Source organism: Fringilla coelebs (genome assembly GCF_963513975.1).
Source record: "Fringilla coelebs genome assembly, chromosome: 14".
Lineage (NCBI taxonomy): Eukaryota > Metazoa > Chordata > Aves > Passeriformes > Fringillidae > Fringilla > Fringilla coelebs.
This window is the reverse complement of record NC_140040.1, coordinates 402,588-423,049: the sequence shown is the minus strand read 5'-3', so window position 1 is coordinate 423,049 and position 20,462 is coordinate 402,588. Positions and strand designations below refer to the sequence as shown.

At 52.1% G+C, this 20,462-nt stretch overlaps 1 protein-coding gene across 2 annotated transcripts in view; it reads left to right on the top strand.

Moving 5' to 3' along the window:
- ZFHX3 (zinc finger homeobox 3) overlaps window positions 1-20,462 on the top strand; it is a 125,330-nt gene that overhangs the window by 33,750 nt on the left and 71,118 nt on the right. For both annotated transcript variants that reach the window (XM_084215096.1, XM_084215097.1), the window contains exons 2-3: window positions 7,405-10,148; window positions 12,074-12,570. In XM_084215096.1, the coding sequence (XP_084071222.1) occupies window positions 7,451-10,148; window positions 12,074-12,570 (3,195 nt within the window). In that variant the 5' untranslated portion in view covers window positions 7,405-7,450. The remainder of the gene's footprint in view (window positions 1-7,404; window positions 10,149-12,073; window positions 12,571-20,462) is intronic.

Here is a 20,462-nt window from a genome sequence, read left to right as displayed (position 1 = left end):
TGGCAGAGGAGATCCGCATGACTTATGAGTCTGACTCTTACCCTTGGCTTGGCCCTTGACACTAGTCTGGAGCGCACATGTTGTTTGGGTAAGCCCGTAGGAGGAAGGAGGCTTGGCAGGGTTTGTTGGTGAGTCCCTGCATGTGTGGAGCGTGGCTGTGGAGCACAGCCTGGCAGCGGAGCAGCAGCTCTTGGGCTGTGTCTGATCCCAAAGCCACGTGGCAGGGCTGCAAACTCAGACCATTTCAGGCCTTCTGTGTTCACAAGCATCACCAGGGGCTCGGTGCGGGTAGGGGTTGCCCAGTGCAAGGTGTTGTGGGTGTTCCCTCCCTCCATGGAGGGACGCAGGGCCCAGACAGAGCTGGGGTAGCTGGAACTGGTGTGAGCCACTGGACAGGCACTGGGGACACAGGACAAGCTGCAGCATGGCAAAACGGGGGGAAGAGCACGGCTCACTTCCTGAGGCACTGGGGCTTGGGGCAGCCAGAGGGACTGTGGGGTCTGTGTGACAGAGCAAAGCAATTTGTCCTCAGCAGCTCTTTGATTAGTTTTGGAGTTGGATCAACAACAGCGCACTGAAAATGCAAACCATATGCAAATGTAGTTATTTATGCAGCAGCATAGGCTGAGAACACCATTTAACAAGAAAGATTGGGGGTTTGGAGCAAAGGGGTGAGTTGCACAACGGCAGAATCTTGAGATGTGTGACATTTTGAAACAAAACCTGGAACTTTTGTGGTGTGCTACTCAAGAGGAGAGGATCCTGCAGAACCTGAGAACAAGCTCCGTGCCCTGGGAGCGTGTGAATTCCTTGTAACGTATGAGCCAAGCAAGTGCTTCAGTTTGCTGTGTAGAGAGAAACATGACTGAAGCCAGTTTACCTCTGATGCAAAATATTCTTAGTGCTAAGACTCTCCTGAAGGAATAAGCACTCTTGTCCCCAGCTGCTCTCAGAAAGCCTTCTGGCCCTCCTTGGGATCACTCCACTCTCAATGGCAGTGGGTTGAAGATTAGATAAGTATTTTTGTGTATACTGCAGTAGCTGGCTCAAAGGGATCAGTAAACTTGGAATAATAGTTCATAACAAAATGCCTTCTGAAAAGCTGCCTGACTCGTGTTACTCCCATTGGCTCAGTTTTAGCTGGTGTGAAGGGCAGAGGGAAAATGTGGATAATATGGAGAGTTCACCTTTTTGAGGAGCCCCTTTCTCTCAGTTTCATACGAAGTGCTTGAGCCCTGCAGCTTTCAGCACTGTTTTGTTCAGCGTTTCTCTTGCTTCCTGCTGGTTGAAAAGCTGTTTATGCTAATGATGCCGGGAGGATCTGAGGGGCCGACTGTGCCATGGATGGAGCCTGTGGATGGAGCCCGTGTCACCTCGTGCCGAGAATGGAGCCCATGTCACCTCGCAATGTCACCTCGTGCCATGGATGGAGCCCGTGTCACCTTGCAGTGTCACCCCCTGCCATGGATGGAGCCCGTGTCACCTCGCAGTGTCACCCCGTGCCATGCATGGAGCCGTGTCACCTCGCAGTGTCACCTCGCACCATGGCTGTGCGCAGTGCTGTACCGCTGGCGCTCTGGGCTGGAGCGCTGCCCAGAGCAGCCCCTCCACACAGCTGGCTTCCTGCTGGGGGAGGACTGTCCTGTCCTTTCAGGTGCCCCATGGATCTTCTCTTTCAGTAGACCGCTTTGTGCCACATCATCCCCTTCTGGGGCCTTTGAGGATCCGTGGGCTAGAACCCCTCCGAGGGGAGGGGCTCCCACAGAGGAAAAAGCTTTTCTCTGAGAAGGCGGTCAGGCACTAGCACAAGCTGCCGAGGGCAGCAGTACAGTCACCATCCCAGGGAGGGATTTAACAGGTGTGTATTGTGGTATGTGGGGACATGGGTTAGTGGTGGCCTTGGCAGTGCTGGGTTAATGGTTAGACGATGATCTTAAGAGTCTTTTCCAACCCAAATGATTCTTCAGTTCTATGAATTCTTGGCTTTGTTGGGATAACCAACCAGTTTGTGAGGACTTGCAGCCCCAACTCTTTGGAACCTGTGGGTCAATGTTGTTTGGATGTTTCTTCCACCAGCAGGCAGGGCTGGCTTGTTAATTCTGCTCCCACTGCAGAGGTGTTGGATGTGGCCGTGTGTCTGAGTAGAAACAGTCTGGTACAGAGCAGAATGCTGGAGGAAGTCAGAACTGATCTTGGGCTTTTGGTAGCTAGAGCCTCACTGCAAAAGAGGAAGAGAGATGTAAGGTGTTCAGGATTTGGCAAGACTGGTATCTTGCTCATCAGGCCATGGTTGCCAGTGAAACAACTCCGCTGTGATCAGGGTGTGTGCTAAAACACAGCTTGGTCTCACTTGGGGAGGTGCAAAATATGACTTGCTATGTGAAAAGGAAAAATTAGTTTGTAATTGCTTCATTAAAATGTTGAACTTGGCAAATAAATATCAGTATTTTCAGGGTTTTTTTTTTGGTTAGGAAATGCATAAGAGAAATCCCAGGGCACTATGTTGTAAAATGCTGGTGGGAAAACCCCAGCTAGAAATCATTCTTCACACTGTGCATCCATGTTCCCTGTTATGCTCAGGTTTTGGCACATAAATACAATTTTATCCTAATATCTCAAGCCGTGTTGCAGAGTTTTCAGCACTTCCCTTAGGCTGGCAGGTATCTTGCTGCTTTCTGGCACCTTAATGAATATGAGAGAGCTGGGATCCCCGTCTTCTGTTTAACTTAAAAGGTAGAAGCATTTTACGGAACTGGGAATTGAAACCTTGGTATTGCCACTTGAATCTCCAGGCAGTGTTGCTGAGAAAATTTGAAAAGATATTTCTATTCTAGGAAGTAACTCTTCACATATTTGTGTGATAGCGGCTGTTGGAAATCACATAAAGTGACAACATGCTCCTGCCACCTTGTTTTACCCTCTTCTGTGACCGTCCTGCTTGCCAAGCAAGGCAGCGTGTGCTCACCTAATTGCAGGCAGTATCATAATTCATATGCATAAAGGAACAAAATTAAAGCTGCTTTGGCAACATACATTCTGTTCTTCCTTAATTTTTGAATTCTTGATCCTAGGCAATTATTTTTATCATGTCTTTCCATTTGCAATTTCCTAAGTGTTGTTCCTGCACGCTGCACACCCGAGTGCTGTGCAGCGCGCCAGGTGCCAGGAGGCAGCACAGAAAGCTTTGCTGCTCCAGATTCCTTGTGTCCGCACTTCAGAGGGTCACGGGGACTGCCTCACACCCCTGCCTGGGCTCCTGCTCTTGGGAGCTTGGAGCATTCCTGTTCCCAGGGACCTCCAGGGTCCCTGCCCAAGCTACTCTGTGTTTCTATGACCATGAAGTTGAGTTGGCTGCTCACCTTTGGTATGTCCATCCCTAGTTTTCAGGCTGGAGCAAGGGTCATCAAGTGCCATTGCTGAGACAGGAGCTTCTTGGCCAACCTGGCCACCACACTCACCAGGCGTTGTCCTTCTGAGGACGCTGCAGAAGGCCAGGCTGAGTGTGTGAGGAGGGGTGTGGGCAGAGTGTCTGAGCGTGCCCTTAGTTCTGTGAGTTCTGTGCTGTCCTTGTTCTCCCTCACCTCTGTCCTTTTTGGCTTTCCTGAGCCACTGGCACCCTGGAGCTGACTGAGGGCCTGAGCGCTTCCCTGTGCCGTGCAGCTGGGCAGGGGGAGGGCAGCCTGCAGGGACTGTCAGCCAGGTAATGGCTGTGGGTGTAATGCATCTGCCTGTATCTTCTCCCTGTCCTCAGCGCCCTCTTTTCCATGGTGCCATGTGGGTCATTAGCTGAGGGAACAGTTTCTCACTGTCGCTTTCTCCTTTTGTTTTCCTCCTTCCTCATTGCTTCTAGTCTTGGTTTACTGCCAAACAGCCTCTTGTGAAAGGGCCGCCTAATTAACCCTGTGCTAATTAACAATTTAAAATTACACAGCGCGGCTGTTCATATTTAATTCTTGGGAAGCCTGGGCAACAGCAGGAGCCCCCTCCTCCCTCCTGCTCCATCCCTGCTGCCTGCACTGCTCGCCAGTGTCCCCAGGGGAGGAAGCAGCCTGGTGCCGCAGGCTGGGGGTGCCCAGGAGCCCCAGCTTGCCAGGAGCTGCAGGGTGTTGCTTTAGGACCAGCCACTCCTTGGTGGAAGGATTGCTGGAAACGGAGTGTCTGTCCCTTTGAGGTTGGGGCTAGGAGGAGGTGGCAGGGTGACACAGGGAGTGACTCAACGTGTGTTCTGCATGGCATGGCTGCCAGCTGCTTGGCCTGGTTGGTAGGAATGTGGCAGACGTGGGGCACACAGTGTTGTTCTGGGACCTGCGTCTGCCATACAAGCTCCATTCTGGGCCACGTTGGCTCCAAGGGACTGTGAGGTGGTGCTGTGAGGAAGGGGCAGCAGCTGGGATGGGCCGTGGGCCAGAGGCAGGGTGGGCATGGCAGTGGTGGGATGTGAGGCTGCAGAAGGGAGCAGGAGGGCCCTTCCTTGCCACTGGGGCAATGTGAGAGCACAGAGTCTCTGGCACTCAGGCTGTTCTCCCTGTAACTGGAGTTCATTGATTTTACGGGAAACCATGTTTACAGACAGAGTGCTGATCGACCTGACGAGTTGACTTCTGCCTCCTTAAGTAAGAACTACCTTTTCTTATTGACTGGCTGATAAACAGAGCAGAGAGGGCGACAGGGGGAGCGAATGGGAGGTGTGGAGCACACCACTGTCTGTCCATCTGAGCTCTCGCACTGTGTTTGTCCCCACACAGGTGGCCTAGGGGCATTTCGGGGTGATGGAAGACATTGGGCCCAATGGTGGACTAATAACTGCATTGAGCTCCTGCTTAGAACCTGATTTGCTACAGTAAGGAAATGGCTGTTTTCAGTTTGAACAGCTGATTCCTGCAGCTTCTGCGTGAATAGAAACAAATATTTTAATGCCTTAGGAACGGCTCTGATGGCAGCTGAACCATCAGAAGAGCTTGGGCTTGTGCAGGGGCTCAGCCTGTGTCCAGGGCTTGGGCTGGCCGTTTTGGCTCTGGGTTTTTCCACATGCCCTGTAAGGGCTCCTCTGTGTTGAGGGAAGGGAGAGGAGAGAAGATTCCTTTGGCATAGCACATCTTGAGCTGGTTAACTTGGAGTGAGTGGGGGAGAGCTGTTAAAGCAAGCCAAGGCAGAAAAGCCCACCAATTAATTGGAGCGTGCGGGTCTGCCGGGCCGGGCCGGGCCGGCAGAGAGATTGGCTTTCCTGTCAATAAACAAGTCCCCAGTGCAGCATCAAAGCTGCAGTCCTTTATCAATCGCAGCCTCCTCTTCCCGCATGTTCCTGTAACTTACCAAGCATTTATTACATTGATTTTCCAATCAGGCTGTTAACCCTCCCGCCCCTCCAGCCCTGCTAACCCTTCTGGCCTGGCTGTCAGTCAGGCACCTCCTGCCAGTCAGGAGCTCTTGATAGCAGAACCGCTGTGACCCTGGCTGTGCCTCACCTGGCTGTGTGTCCCAGGAGTGGGCTGGCCCGTACAATGGTCCATTTCTGAAAGAATTGGGAGGGTGTGGTTGCTCCACGTTGTTCCTTGAAGTTCGCATAGATGTTCCTAAAACTTCACTTGGCAAAAATACAAGGCTTATGGAGTTTCATTTTCCTCATTTCCCCTGAATAAATCTGTTTTGGTTTAATTTGGATTGCAGTTGCCAGTGCAGAAGTAGCAGTGAAAAGGGAGAGAGTAGGTGTGTTGTGGGAAGGTGAATGTGCAGCCTCAACACAGAAGGATCTGGGATCAGTGATCCAGGGAGGGAGCTGGTGCAGTAGGAGCTGTTACATAGCTGGAGCATATTTTAGGCTAGGGGAACAAAACTGTCTGATTAAACCCAGAGCCTTTTGGCAGCAGGATACTGCTTTTCCTTATTTTTCTGCTCTGTGCATCAGATTGCTGTTGCTACAGAGCAAATCCCTGATTATTCCCAGTGCAATTCTAGAGGCAGCTGTGTATGTGGCAGAGAATCCAGGGAAGGTGAGACTGGAGGTACTGTGGAGTAATGTTGTGTGTGATCACATTGGGTGGTGTCTCCACGCAATGCACCTTCGTGTCCTTCTGCTGGCATCCTTGTACATGGGCTTTGAGAATATGACTCTGCCTTCAGTGGTAGTTGTAAATGCTTTTTCTTCGAGCTTCACTGGAAGTCAAATGTAAAGAGAAAGTACTAACACTTTAGAGAAATGAGCAGAAGTGTGGATGGCTTTTTGTAGTAAAGAAAAAAAAAATAAACTGGGAGATAGTGAAACCAGAAAAAAAATGCTGATTGTCACTCTGTTTTCTTTTGCTTGAACTAATTCAGGTAGTTCACACAGGGCTGCTGTGGCACATCACTGGCTTTGAAGGTGGTCAGACCTCTGGCAGGTTTCCAGTTCTCTTCAGACTTTCTGTATGAGCTGAAGGAGGGCTCCATTAGGATTGCAGTATTGGAGTCATCGGCCAGATGCAGCAGAAAGGGTCACAATGACAGGGGTCCCTGGGTGTCGGCCATGGTCAGTAGCCCAGGCCCACTGACTGCCTGGCAGCTGGTGGGAATCCTCCAGTCATGCTGATTTTGGTGGGATGGAGGTGGTGGGATGGGTGTCCTCCTCTTCCAGGACCTGCACCCACTGTTTGTCTCCAGGGGTGAGAGGAAGCAATCTGTGTGCAGAGGCTGTGCCCTGCAGGACCTCTGGGAGGTTCCTGGAGCATGGTGGGCTGACTGCTCTCCAATCCCCAGGATGCTCCCTTGTCAGGTCTGGAATTTCCTGTTTGGTTTCTCTCCTGACATCTCTCTGTTTAAGCTCTGTCCAGACCAGAGCAGTTGCGTCTCCTGTGCTCACTGAGCACTGTTGCTCCAAAATCACTGTGAGTTGCTCTGGCTCACATGGCCTCCCATTGAGGTGCATGTGTGGTAGCAATGGGTCTGCGTTTCCCAAGCCATTAGGAGAAGGGTGAAACCCAGAAAAACATCTGCCTTAGGGGGAGCCAGAGAATACCAGAGCTGTAAAGCCACAGAACTGTTTTGTTGTCATATCTTGTTTCTGTCACAAGCTTTCCCATGATGTTTTGTTTTCTGAAGACCCAAGGCCTTGGGGTGTCACTGTGCAGGTCCTACAATCTTCCCGCTGGCTCCCTTTAGGAGAAGCTTTAAGGAGGGGTTTTGCCACTTTCCAGGCCCCTTCAGTTCTCCTCTTGCGTTGCTGCTGCCAAGGTGTTTCCGTTGCTGGTTCCCAGCAGTGCCTTGCCCAAGGCTGGGCTGCCTGTCCCTGGAGCCCGTCTTGGCACGCCAGCCCCCACTTTGGTCCTGAGAAGCGGGGTCAGCAGCCCTTGTGGTGGTGGTGATGGTGGTGGTGGGGTCATTACGGGAGCACCCAGACTCACCTGCCTCTCTCTTCTGTCCCATCCGCAGGTCGGAGCCGTAGCGGGTGCAATGAGCGCTCCGTGCCGGCCCTGCCATGGAAGGCTGTGACTCGCCCGTCATCCCCGGGAAGGACAATGGGTGCGGCATTCCTCAGCACCAGCAATGGACTGATCTCAACAGCGCCCACCTCCCTGACCCGGCCGGCAGCATGGAGCAGCCCGCGGCGGAGAGCTGCAGCCCCCTGGACAGCCTGAGGGTCCCCTTCCCTGAGCGCGTCCCCGAGAGCAGCGCGGCGGGCCCCGGCGCCGAGCCCGCGGGCAAGGAGGTGAGCTGCGGGCAGTGCGCGGCCTCCTTCGCCGGCCTGCAGAGCTACATGGAGCACCGCTGTGCCGGCGCCCGCCCGCCCCCGCCGCTGCGGGGGGAGAGCGGGAGCGACAGCAGCGAGGACGGCGAGGAGGAGAGCGACGTGGAGAACCTGGCCGGCGAGATCGTCTACCAGCCCGACGGCTCAGCCTACATCGTGGAGAGCCTCAGCCAGCTGGTGCAAAGCGGGGGTGCCGGCGGCAGTGGGACTCTCCCCTCGCTGCTCCCGAACTCTCTGCCCAAGCAGGGAGATCCCTCTGCTGCCGCTCCTGTCTACCCACAGATCATCAACACTTTCCACATAGCCTCATCCTTCGGGAAGTGGTTTGAGGGCTCAGACCAGGCCTTCCCGAATACCTCAGCCCTGGCGGGCATCAGCCCCGTCCTGCACAGCTTCCGCGTCTTCGATGTGCGACACAAAAGCAACAAGGATTACCTGAACAGCGACGGTTCTGCCAAAAGCTCCTGCGTATCCAAAGATGTTCCCAACAATGTGGACCTGTCCAAATTCGATGGCTTTGTGCTCTATGGGAAGAGGAAGCCCATCCTGATGTGTTTCTTGTGCAAGCTCTCCTTTGGGTATGTCCGCTCGTTCGTGACCCATGCCGTGCACGACCACCGAATGACTCTGAGTGAGGAGGAGCGGAAAATTCTTAGCAATAAGAACATCTCCGCTATCATCCAAGGGATAGGCAAAGACAAGGAACCCCTTGTCAGCTTTCTGGAACCAAAAAACAAAACCTTTCAGCACCCTCTTGTTTCCGCAGCTAACCTCATAGGCCCTGGACACAGTTTTTATGGTAAATTCAGTGGCATTTGCATGGAAGGTGAGCAGGCCCTCCAGGCCGGGGCGGGCGGTGGAGCTGAGCCGCCGCCGGCAGCGGGTGTCCTGGCCCCCAGTGCACTCCTCAACCTGGGTGGGCTGACCAGCTCAGCTCTGAAGACTCCCATTACCTCAGTCCCCCTGGGCCCGCTGGCTTCCAGTCCCACCAAATCCTCAGAGGGAAAGGACCCTGGGGTGGCAGGGGGGGAGAAACAAGAGGGGGACGACCAGGACAGCCTCTCGGAAAAGGTGGAGCCAGCCGAGGAGGTGGAAGAGGAGGAGGAGGAGGATGTGGAAGAGGAGGAGGAGGAAGAGGAAGAGGAGGAAGAGGAAGAAGATGAGGATGATGAGGGTTGCAAAGGACTATTTCCAAACGAGTTGGAAGATGAACTGGAGGACCGGCCCCAGGAGGATGTTGGGGCTGTGGCAGGCAGTGGCAGCAGCAAAAAGGACCTTGCTCTCTCAAACCAAAGCATTTCTAACTCTCCCTTAATGCCTAACATGCTCCAGACCTTGTCACGGGGCACAGCTTCTACTAGTTCTAATTCTGCTTCTTCCTTTGTCTTTGATGGTGCAAACAGGAGGAATCACTTAAGCTTTAACAATGAGGGCGGCGGAGCCAGTGTGGCCGAGGGCAGCAGGAGGCTGGACTTCATCGATGAAAGTGCCAATAAAGACAATGCCACAGCACCAGAACCAAATGAGAGTGCGGAGGGCGAGGACGGGAGCTACATCTCCCATCACCAGCACGCTGGCCCCCTCTGTGAACTTGGGGGTGGGGAGTGCCCCTCGGGGAGCGGCGTGGAGTGCCCAAAGTGCGACACGGTCCTGGGCTCCTCGCGGTCGCTGGGTGGCCACATGACTATGATGCATTCTCGCAACTCATGTAAGACACTCAAGTGTCCCAAGTGCAATTGGCACTACAAGTACCAGCAGACGCTTGAGGCGCACATGAAGGAGAAACATCCTGAGCCAGGTGGCTCCTGCGTCTACTGCAAGAGCGGGCAGCCGCACCCGCGGCTGGCGCGGGGTGAGAGCTACACCTGTGGTTACAAGCCCTTCCGCTGCGAGGTCTGTAACTACTCCACAACTACCAAAGGCAACCTCAGTATTCATATGCAGTCTGACAAGCATCTCAACAACATGCAGAACCTGCAGAACGGAGGGGGAGAGCAAGTGTTCAGCCACACTGCGGGGGCAGCGGCGGCAGCAGCTGCTGCCGCGGCCGCGGCCGCCGCCAACATCGGTAGCACCTGTGGGGCTCCCTCCCCCACCAAACCAAAAACCAAACCTACGTGGCGGTGCGAGGTGTGCGACTATGAGACCAACGTAGCTAGGAACCTTCGGATTCACATGACCAGTGAGAAGCACATGCACAATATGATGTTGCTTCAGCAGAACATGTCCCAGATCCAGCATAACCGGCACCTAGGCCTCGGCAGCCTGCCGTCCCCCGCCGAGGCCGAGCTCTACCAGTACTACCTGGCGCAGAACATGAACCTTCCCAACTTGAAGATGGACAGCACTTCCTCAGATGCACAGTTCATGATGGGGGGGTTCCAGCTTGATCCCACCAACCCCATGGCAACAATGGCTCCATCTCTAGGTGAGGCTGAAGGGGTTTCCACCATGTTCATGTGAGAAACCCAGCAAAGGCAGCCCATGAGCTCCCTTTGTGTGGTGGTCAAGCATGGAAGCTGTGCAGTGCAGATTTCTCATCTGTGTTCACCCAGAGCAGTTTATTCCTCATCTTGTGGCTTTTCTAGTACATTTTCCAAGAGTTTTCATAGGGAGTTAATGCAGCAGCGGACACGGGTTACGGATGCCGTGGCGCTGAATGTTCTTCCTCGTTGTGGAAAGCATCCTAACTGCAGTGTTTCCTGAGAACTTCTCCTGGGTTTGATGAGGAGTGGGAGTAGTTTGGTGGATAGCTTTGACAGAAGGTGCAGTCACCTGCTGGCCCTCCCAAAGGCAGGTGTGTTTGTTCGGGGTTGGTTTGTTCCACGCTGTGTTGCCTTGAGAACTCAAGGTGAGCAGGTTTGAGAGGGGTGGAAGGGATGGTGTTCCTCTACTGCCAGTGACAGGTGGGATTGCAGGCTTTTGAAACTCAGAGCCCCTCACTACTGAAGCACGGGGCAGTTATAAAAAATTGGCAGTGTTTTAATTGATGCTCCTCAAGTAAATGACAGGGCCTTGGATGTCCATGAGCTGCCTGGAGAGCAGTTTGTGAACTGTGCACTTGATGGTTGCAAGTCTCACACAGAAGGTTGCCGAGGGAGGCCCTGCTGGTGTTAATAAGCACTTGACACCATGTTGGCCCTTTTTGCTCAGATACACACGCTTTGTGAGAAGTGAAGCAGATCTTTCCTGTTCTTACACTTTGGTCCAAATCTGAGCAGCGTGTTAATAATTCAGAAGAGTCCGCTTTTGGGTTTTTCCTGCATGTTGAGTTCAGGAGAGAGTGTCTTAAAGACTGCTTGATTCTCAGCAAATAAGTTGCAACATAGGAAATGAAGTTAAGGAAGTAACACCTGTTTGATTAACTGAGGCATTGTTGACCTGGTTCCTTTCGCAGGATTGTTACGGTGAGCTGTGACATCAAATCAAGGTAAAATACCAAAAAGCTGTAGAAAGAGCATAAATGTCTTAAACACGGAAAAGAAGAGCAAAGTGGCACAGGAGTCCTGGTTTGTCTCTGTGCTTGTTCAGAGTTTCTCTGCAGCTCTCAGGTGCTCTGGTGTGAGTAGGAGCCTGTTGTGATCAGTAGCTGTGAGTGAGCAGAGCTGAGCTCTAGTTTGAAGAGTCAGGCTGACAAGCATGGGGTCCTCCTGGCTGTCTGTGACATGCTCTCACACCACGTTTATTAGTTGTTGTCTTTACCTTGTCAAAACTGTTTTTAGAAGATTCTTCACCAGTTTGAACTCTTGGACAAGAGATGAGATATAACAGTGCAGGAGTGGCACTTCTCAGGTTGTTTCTGTCCATGCCATGTCCTACACTGTTGCCAATTTGTGACAGCAGTGCAGTGACCTCCCTGTGAGGCGGCCATCCCCTGGGCTTGTGACTGTTGACCTTTGTTTTATGTGGTAGGGGCTGTGTTTAGCTACTGCATGAGGTAGCATTTGCTTCTCCAGGGAGGCAGGAAAAAACAGAATGAAGTGTTAATGCTGTTCTTGAAATAGCCACAGAAAGTTTCAGTGTGGTGCTATGGAATTCTTCCTCTCAAAGTCTGTAGGGTTTTTCTTGCCACCGTTGGTGGGCAGAGGGCTGGATGATCCTTGAGCAAGAGGGGTAGCAAGGGTGACAGTACTCATTCCCAGCCTTCTGTGTTGGCTGCAGTAACTTTTTTCTTCAGCTCTGGTGCAGACCAGCAAGACAGAGGAGTGGGTACAGGGAGACACACAGCTGTGTGTGGTCTTACTGTGTGCTTGTGGGTACACAGGTGGCACTTGGGAGCAGCTCGTCTTCTGCTCTGCGTTTATCTTCTGGAATTCAGCCATTCTGACCTCTTCCCCTTTTTTCTTGGTGCAGTGGGCGGCGAGATCCCGCTGGACATGCGGTTGGGTGGTGGACAGCTGGTGTCTGAGGAGCTCATGAACTTGGGTGAAAGTTTCACGCAGACGAATGACCCGTCGCTGAAGCTCTTCCAGTGCGCCGTGTGCAACAAGTTCACTACAGATAATCTGGACATGCTGGGCCTCCACATGAACGTGGAGCGAAGCCTCCCTGAGGACGAGTGGAAGGCAGTGATGGGGGACTCGTACCAGTGCAAGCTCTGCCGCTACAACACACAGCTCAAGGCCAACTTCCAGCTCCACTGTAAGACGGACAAGCATGTGCAGAAGTACCAGCTGGTGGCACATATCAAGGAGGGGGGCAAAGCCAACGAGTGGAGGCTCAAGTGCGTGGCCATTGGGAACCCAGTCCATCTGAAATGCAACGCCTGCGACTACTACACCAACAGCCTGGAGAAGCTGCGTCTGCACACCGTGAACTCGAGGCACGAGGCCAGCCTGAAGCTCTATAAGGTAAGGCTTGGCTTTGCTTCATCTTCTTTCATTTTCCAAGGAAAATCTAAGTTGAACCACAGTGCATTGTGACCCTTTGGAGATAAGGTGCTGAGAGCTCTCCATTGGCCCCCAATCTCACTGCATGATACAGCTCTTCAGCCTGTGTTCTGTTGGCAGCTGTGGTTGTCCAGGCTTCAGGGCACTAGATGTTCACACCACAGTGCTTTAGAGGGGGCTTGTGTGTCTTATGGCACTGCAGCTGTGATGTTCTGCACAGAAATTGAACAATCCCTGTTAGAAAAGTTGTGCAAGGTGACGTTTGCCTGTGTTTTGTTGGCCCTTTCTCATGGAGTTCGTCACTTTGTGTCGCTGGAAGGCTTTCAGAGGGCTCACCGTGCTGGGGTGGGTGGCGGGGCCGTGGCTGCAGTGCTGCTGTGCTCTGTGTATGTCAGGGCTGGGATCTGTGAGCAAAGTGCTGCTGGGTGCTGGAGGGGAGGACGCTAGCAGAGGAGCCGTGAGCATGGCGCTGCACCTCGGAGGCAGTGCGTGTTCCCATCCACGGTACTGCTTGGGCTGTCACTCCCATCTTGTTGTCTTTTCCTCCCACCCCCCCTTGTTCTGTGTTGTCTTTATAACCGTTATAACCATCTTCTCTTTCCTGTCTCATTGGTCTGGTCCCCAGCCCCCTCCCCTCGCTGGCCCGAGCCCTGTGGGCTGTAACCCAAGAGGAGCTCCGGATACAGTAAATAGTCCTTTCACTCGTGCAGCAGAATTGCTCCAGACGTTTCTATTGATTTTCACTGGACTTAAAGCTTCACCTTTTTCTCTAATCATCCCATAATAGCTTTAGTATGAACAATCAGGTACGAATTGCCATAAATCTCAGCAGCCGCATCCCCTCCATTCACACGTGCTCTCCCACTCATTGTCTGCTCATTCCTCACAGGATTTTTGTGTTTTCTGTCCTCATCCTTTTCTTCCTGCTTTCCCTCTGATGTGCTGAGGTTTCTTTATGTACACACAGAGTGTACCTTGCACTTTTTAATTGTTTCTTTGAAAACTTTTCTTTATGTAATGGGAATTTAAGAGCTGACATTGAGCTCTGTAATACCCACCCACTTCATAGTGTAGACACATTTTCAAAACTCCTGTATTTTTTCAAGGAATTAACAGTTCCAGCCAATTCAGGGAGAAAGGTTATAACCAGGGGCATCATATAAGGTTTACCTTGAGCTGTGGTTGTTGGACCTACCTGGCATTGGTGGGGAGCTTCTCAGAGCAGGGTTGTGTTTCTCTGAGCTCATTGTTGAGGCCAGGATGGCCGTGACAGCGATTGTTCCATCTTGAGCTGGGATCCAGCCTCACCCATCAGAGTCTGGCTCTGGAAATGATCAGGTCTGCACAAACACCTCTGCTCTCTGGCATGCAGGAGGCCTGAGAGAGTTACACACCTTGGAAAACTGGGGCGCAGACTGCCCATGAGACTTCAAGAACCCAGCTGAGGGAACTGAGTCTCCTCTGTGGAGGTCAGTTTCGGGTACAAGAGAGTTGTTTGAAAGCTGTATTACGATTTTTTTTTTACATCGTCCTTCCCTTCCCACAGGTCAGCTCTGCTTCTGTCCGAGTCAGCACAGATCCGCAGTTTCATCACCACTACCGCCATGATAACACATAATGTTGTTCTCTTAAGTATGCATTGCAAAGGTTTAAAGTTTTCCTTATCCAGGCCCGTCATCTACAGTGGGTCCCAGTGGGGAAAAACAGTTGAGGCACTAGAATTCTCTCAGAATAGAGGGGAAAGAAAAGGGGAAAAAATAGAAAGGAAAAAAGAAATCCCGCCAACATCAGGGGACAGGCGCAGGTTCTTGTAATAAAGATTGCTAGGTTGTTTTCCTTGGGCAGGCACAGAGGAGCTGTCAGTGTTCAGGTTTGTGAGAGGCCTGGGCAGTCTCAGTGCTGCTGCAGCCCTGTGTTGCCTCTGACACAAGAGCGGTGAAACACCAGCTGAAGGATAACACGTTTCAGAGTAATGGATTCCTTTGGAATGCTCCATGTATTGGCCTTCAGGTGTGGCTGGATAAAGCTTGGAGCAGAGGTTGGTGGATGGCTGGATTCACCAGTCTTGCTTCAGCATGACTGGAATCAGGGATTGATTTAATGGAAAAGCCTCTCTGGATGAGGCATGGATCAGACAACTGCAGCAGGGCTCTCAGGCCTTGGAGCAGCTGTAATGCCATGTCTGCTGATAACTGAAGGGATGCAGCGGCACTGGGGGGAGTTCACAGAATGGTTTCTCTTCTCTCAGGCCTTGGTGTGGTCTGCAGTAAATTGAGATTGATTGGATGTTATTTTTCCTCTTGCTAATGTAATCCATTAGCCTGGCACATGCATAATCAGTTTAGAGCACAGTTAACTGGATGTAATCGAGTTCTTCCCTGCCTGCTGGAGAAAATCCTCTCCAGATGCTGCTGGGTGAGAGCACACACTGGGCTTATCACACACAATCCTCCTTATTCTGCTGCTTTTGCCATTTTTTTCCTAAATCACATGTTATTGGCTGCTTGCATTGCCCAAGTGCCACTTCTGTCAGTGTTCTTTGCTGCCAGAAAATGTGATCTGGAGACACTGTCAGTCCATAGTCGAGAGAACCTTTTAGTCTTCTCCTGCAACACTCCCAGTGCCAGGGGAGAAGGTCTGGTCTTCTGCTGCCATCTTCATCCTGCACATTGCAATAGCTTCTGCCAGGCCTCTTCCCTGTCAGGGGTGAGGGGAGGGGAGTGCCAAAAAGCTGGAAGGGTCTGGAAACCTTCCCTTTATTGTTGTGTACTCCCAATTTCTTGCTGTCCCCCTAAAATTCTGTGACTAAAGTGGAAATCCTGTTGTTTATCTGGCATTTGCTGGGGGAAGGCTGTGACTGCTGACCACCTTGGGTGGCTGAGGGGGTTTATATCCTGAGCAGCTCCCTGCAAGGCAAGAGCACCATTGTCAGTGCCTGGCATTACATTTTGGGAGGGATGCTTGAGGCAGATGATGGGTTTGGAGACCTTGCCTCCCGTGGCTGGGACGTGGCAGGGGGCTGTGAGCGGAGGCAAGTGCAGCTCCCTGGAGCAGCAGCCAAGGCTGTCTCCTCGTGGCCGCAGAGCAGAGCGTTCCTCACATCTGGAAGAGGTTGGGCACAAGCTCCCAGCATCTCCTGCACAGGTGGAGTTTCCAGAAGGAATTAATCTGCTTGAGAGAGAGCCAGGTTTGGACATTTCCTACAACTTCCTGACAATCTCTAGTTCATAATGTGCAGCTCAGAAGAAGTTTAAACAAAGAACTACTGAAGAAGCACGCTGCTGGCCAGACTGCCAGCAAGTGCCTTCAATGGGTTCATTCAGTGTCTTCCTTTTCAGTGTTTCCAAGTGCTGAGTTCACTTTTTTAGGGAATAGGGAGTCTGGAGGAGAGGGTTTGGGTTACGTGGTGCCATGCATAGAGGCTCTTTGTTAGCTAGAGATGCAGAGTGTGCAGGAAAATGACTCTTTAATATCAGTGCTCGTGGTGGTAGTGGTGATGAAACTGTATCTGTGCTGACTCGGACAGAAGCAGAGCTGACCTGTGGGAAGGGAAGGAGGATGTGCAGCTGTACACCCTGCAGAAGGCCTCAGTTCCACCATGGAGCAGCATTGTCCCATCATGCCTCTCCCACTGGGGCTTCTGTCTCCTTTGCTGGCCACAGGATTCTCAAAGACACTTGTTGGAAAATCCCCAAAAAGTTTTAATCCCTGAGGATGCATGGAATATTGTATGAGATGTAGTTACAGAATGATGATGATGATGATAATGTGTTCAAATTCAATGTTCTTCCATAAGAGAACAAGGCAAAGAGTACCTTCTGTAATAGTAGCTAACTTTGAAGTTAAAATTATGTGAAAATGGGTGAGCTATTGTTGGATACAGTAAAGGGTGTGATTTGTGTGGGTCACAGAGGAGTTACCAAAAAGCACCTTGGGTTAAATGTAACAACCCCTGAGAAAACAGAGCAGGGGGAACCTGGCCAGAGTCCGCAGAAAGCCCAGTGTGTTCAAATAGGAAAGTATTTCATGTGGAGGTAGGGCAAGAGAAGAAGGCCCATATTACAGGGAGGAGAAGGAGGAGAGCATTCTTCTCATGTGTTTAAAAGCAGAATTGAAAGGTGCCTCTGCATGGAGGATAAATCCTGAAGGGTAGTCTCATGTGGAGGAGCCATGAAGGAAAAAGTCACTGGCTTAGCAGGACTCTGCTCTGGGAGTTCTGGAGGAGCTCCACGGGAGGGGGCAGAGGCTCCTGGCAGTAGTGTGGGCCAGAAACTGCAAAGCATTGTCAGCAAATTGACAGAAACTGTAATAGGAAAGGACCCCTAGGTCCAGTACCTTTGGTCCTGTTGGGAGTGACTGGTGTTTGATACAAAAAGCTCTCCGTATCAGTTTAACCCTTTGAGACCCGTCCTCCATGGGGCCGCACATTCACCTGGGTGACGGATTTCTCCCTGACACTAAAAGATGTCTTTACCTTCCTTTAGGTATTGAGTACCAAAGTCTGTTAGTACAGGATCACAGAACTTTTCCTTTCCCTGCACTGCTTTTTGAAAGGACTGGAATCAGAACTGCTGAGAGCACACAGCATTGCTTGCTCTATGTTTTATTTATGGGCGTCTGTCACTTAGGTTTTTCTTTCAAGTTTTCCAGTAAGTGCTGAGCCATGTGCGGCCAGCAGCTTAGTAAAGAAACCACCCTGTAAAAGCAACGTAAATAACAAAGGAGTGAGAGTGCAGCTGGAGCAGGAGCCCTGGTCATGCAGCAGGAACCAGGAGCTCCCTAGAACATGGAGCTAAAAACCCTTGGTCAAACAGGGTTTAGAAGCTAAAATATTTGTGAGAATGGGCTACAAAACCCAACTAAACAAGGAAAAAAAAAAAACCAAACAGAAAAACACCTTGTCAAGCTTTATCCTAATCTATATAAGCTCAGTTTTTCCTGGCTTCTGTAGCAGCCTGTGGGCAGAGCAGCAGGAGTGGGTCTTGGCTCTCCCTATGCATGCAGAGCTGTGGATTGGCAGGGAGAGAGAGGCTCAGCACAGGGTGGGGAGGGTCTTAGCCTCGGGTGTCGTCTCAAAACCAGGTGTCATCATGTTGGAAGGAGTGTCAGTGTGCATCTGACCCTTTCCCATGCATGGTGCCAGTTCTGTGTTTATGGTTCATTCTTTTATCCTGGTAATTTTGGAGCATGGGGATGAGTATTTAAATTTCCAAGCAGGAATTTTTCCCATGTGACGTGATGCTTCTTGTTGGCATGTTCAGGGAGAGGACAAAGTGGTTCTGGCCACAGCTTTGGTGCAGGGTGGCTGACAGGCTCTGGCAGACCTTGCCATGGTGGTACCAGCTACCAGTGAGCCACTGTCCCTTCCATGCTGGTGTCACTGCTCTGCAGAGGACAGCGTGGAGGAGAGATGCTGGTCCAGATCCAAAAGTCTGGCACTGTCTTGTGGGTGGTCAGCCGCTGTGAGCAGTGGTCGGCATCCACCTACTCTCCTGGCTGCAGCTTCAGCTCTGCCATGGGAAGCTCCAGGCAGGAGACCTGAGAAGATTCTTGTCCAGGACAGGTAATGTGCCTGTTTGTTGTGGCCTGATCCAGCTGGTTCTGCAGTCTTTTCCCAGCATGGTTTGTCAGGATCTTATTCACAGCATGCCTGTCAGAGTCTTTCCCCCATCCTGCTGACACCCAACACGGGCAGTTGAAGACGAGCTGGTAGGCCTGGAACGAGTCAGGTTTAGGAGTGCTGGAGCAAGGAGGCAGAGGAGCTGGGAGGCAGTTTGGTGTGAGGCTGAAGCAGGCAGGTGGCACTGGAGGCAGGGTGCAAAGCCTGTGCCAAGGCGCTGTGCTCCAGTAATTCCCCTGAGGAGCCCACGCACCCTCTGGGCCCTTGTGTTTCTCTTTGCAGAGGTTGTTAAGGAAACCTCCCAGTCAGACCATTCCCAAGACTCCTGAGCAGTCACACTCCCGAGGCCAGAGACTTTCACTGCTGGGACCGAAGCTCCTCCAGTGGTGGCTCCAGTGACCCAGTGGGTCCCATGTGACTCCCCACACCCCCCTCACCCAGTCAGACCAGGTTTCCTCACCAGTTCCACCGCAGGTTTCCCCTGGCACAGCCTCAGATGTCTCATTCCATAAAGCCTTTTATTCCTGGTGTAGCAACAGAGAAACAGAGCTGGTGCCTCTGAGGAGGGACCCCCAACCAAAGAGCACCTGGGCTTTTATATCCTCACAGTCCACCCACGCACACGTCTCCAGGTCGTCGGTTCCTGGCCTCTCTCTTCCTGCCCGCCCACCTTTGTTATCCAAGAGGTTGGCAGCTCCCAGTTCCTGCTGTGTCTCCCTGCAGTGTCCATTCATCTGGCTGGTGTCACCCATGTCCGTGCCCTTTGTTATCCCAAAGGCTGGCAGCTCACGGCCTCCTCTCCTGGGCTGGAGCCCAGAGCTCAATGGGCATTTCAGTCTGTGTCTTGAGTCCAGCTGCCTGCACTAGATGGATTCCTCAACACAGGTGATACACCTCGAAGGCCTCAGAATGCTCTTAGTTCCTTTTCTGGTTGGGCAGGTTCAGGTTTTCAGGGCCTTGGGTACCAGCCCTGGCCAAGCACCAGTTCTGCAGCCGTAAGCTTGCTGGTGACGACCTCATTAAATAATGGATGGGCATTCATTAGCATCCATCTCTGGCAGGGGCTGGTTTGAAGGAAGGGGCCCACAAGGTGCTTTCCTCAACCTCTTCTGTGTGACCTGGCATGGACCGCTGGTTTCTGCTTGACTGTGTCAGTGCACTGGGCTGCAGGACACTGTGTTGTCCTTCTCTGGCTTTAACTGAGCTGTTCCTAAAGAAACTGTTGCAACAAAGTCCCCAGAATTGCTATGGAAGCAGCATGGGAGGTTCCGTGTTTGCTATCTCATAGGGAATTCATTAAATTACAATAAATAATGTATGCACGGTACATAACTTAATACCATAATGGGCTTTTTCCCCTTCTTGCCAGTCGTAAAAATCTTGCTCCTGCACTGTGACGTGGGCAGCCAAGTTCTGCAAGTCAAATTAGGCAATAAAGTTGCGCTCGTGCAACAGGTTCCCTGGAAGTTGAGCCTTGGGGTAGGGTTGGGCGGGCTCTGGTGAGGCTGGCTGCAGCTCTTGGGAGATCCTTGGTTCCAGGTAGCTTTGGCAGAGAGGCGAGGCTGGGTGCCTGCAGTCCAGGGTGCGGGGCAGAGCCCAGCACGGCTCCCCCCCAGCATCCCTCTTGTTCTGCTTTGGAGCAGGGGGATCCCTGCAGCTGGCCATGGAACCATCAGTGCTCTGCAGCTATTCCCACAATCTCGGCTCTCCTCTTTGTCCTGGAGATTACCTGTTTTGCTGATTTTTCTGTTTTGCTGTTCGTGGCTGCTGTGTCCCCCAGCTGTCTGAGCCTGCTGTGACGCCCCTGTCAGCTCTGGGCTCACGGGCCGGGGAGGTGGGGAGCTGGTTGCGGCTGACAGAGATGTTCTTATTTAATTGAGGAGGATATAAATGCCTGACTTGTATCCCTGCCTGTCATCTTTAAACAGACCTGCAGAATGTGCTCAGGCTGATGGACGTTCCAGTTTGGGCTCCACCACACAGATGTAGCAGTTGGGGTTCTCTGACCCAGTAAAGCCCCTCAGCTGCCCCGTGGCCTGTGGGCTGTCTGGTGCCCCTCATTTGGGCAGTACAGCCCCATCTCACCCACTCTGCTCCTCCGTGTGCTCAGGGAAGGATGGATACAAAGAGAATCACCTGGGGAAGTTTCAGGCAGCAGTAACAAAGCCTGTCTCCACAGAGGGGAGGCTAATTACACAGCTAATTAATCCAACAGATGTCACTTTAAATGCCT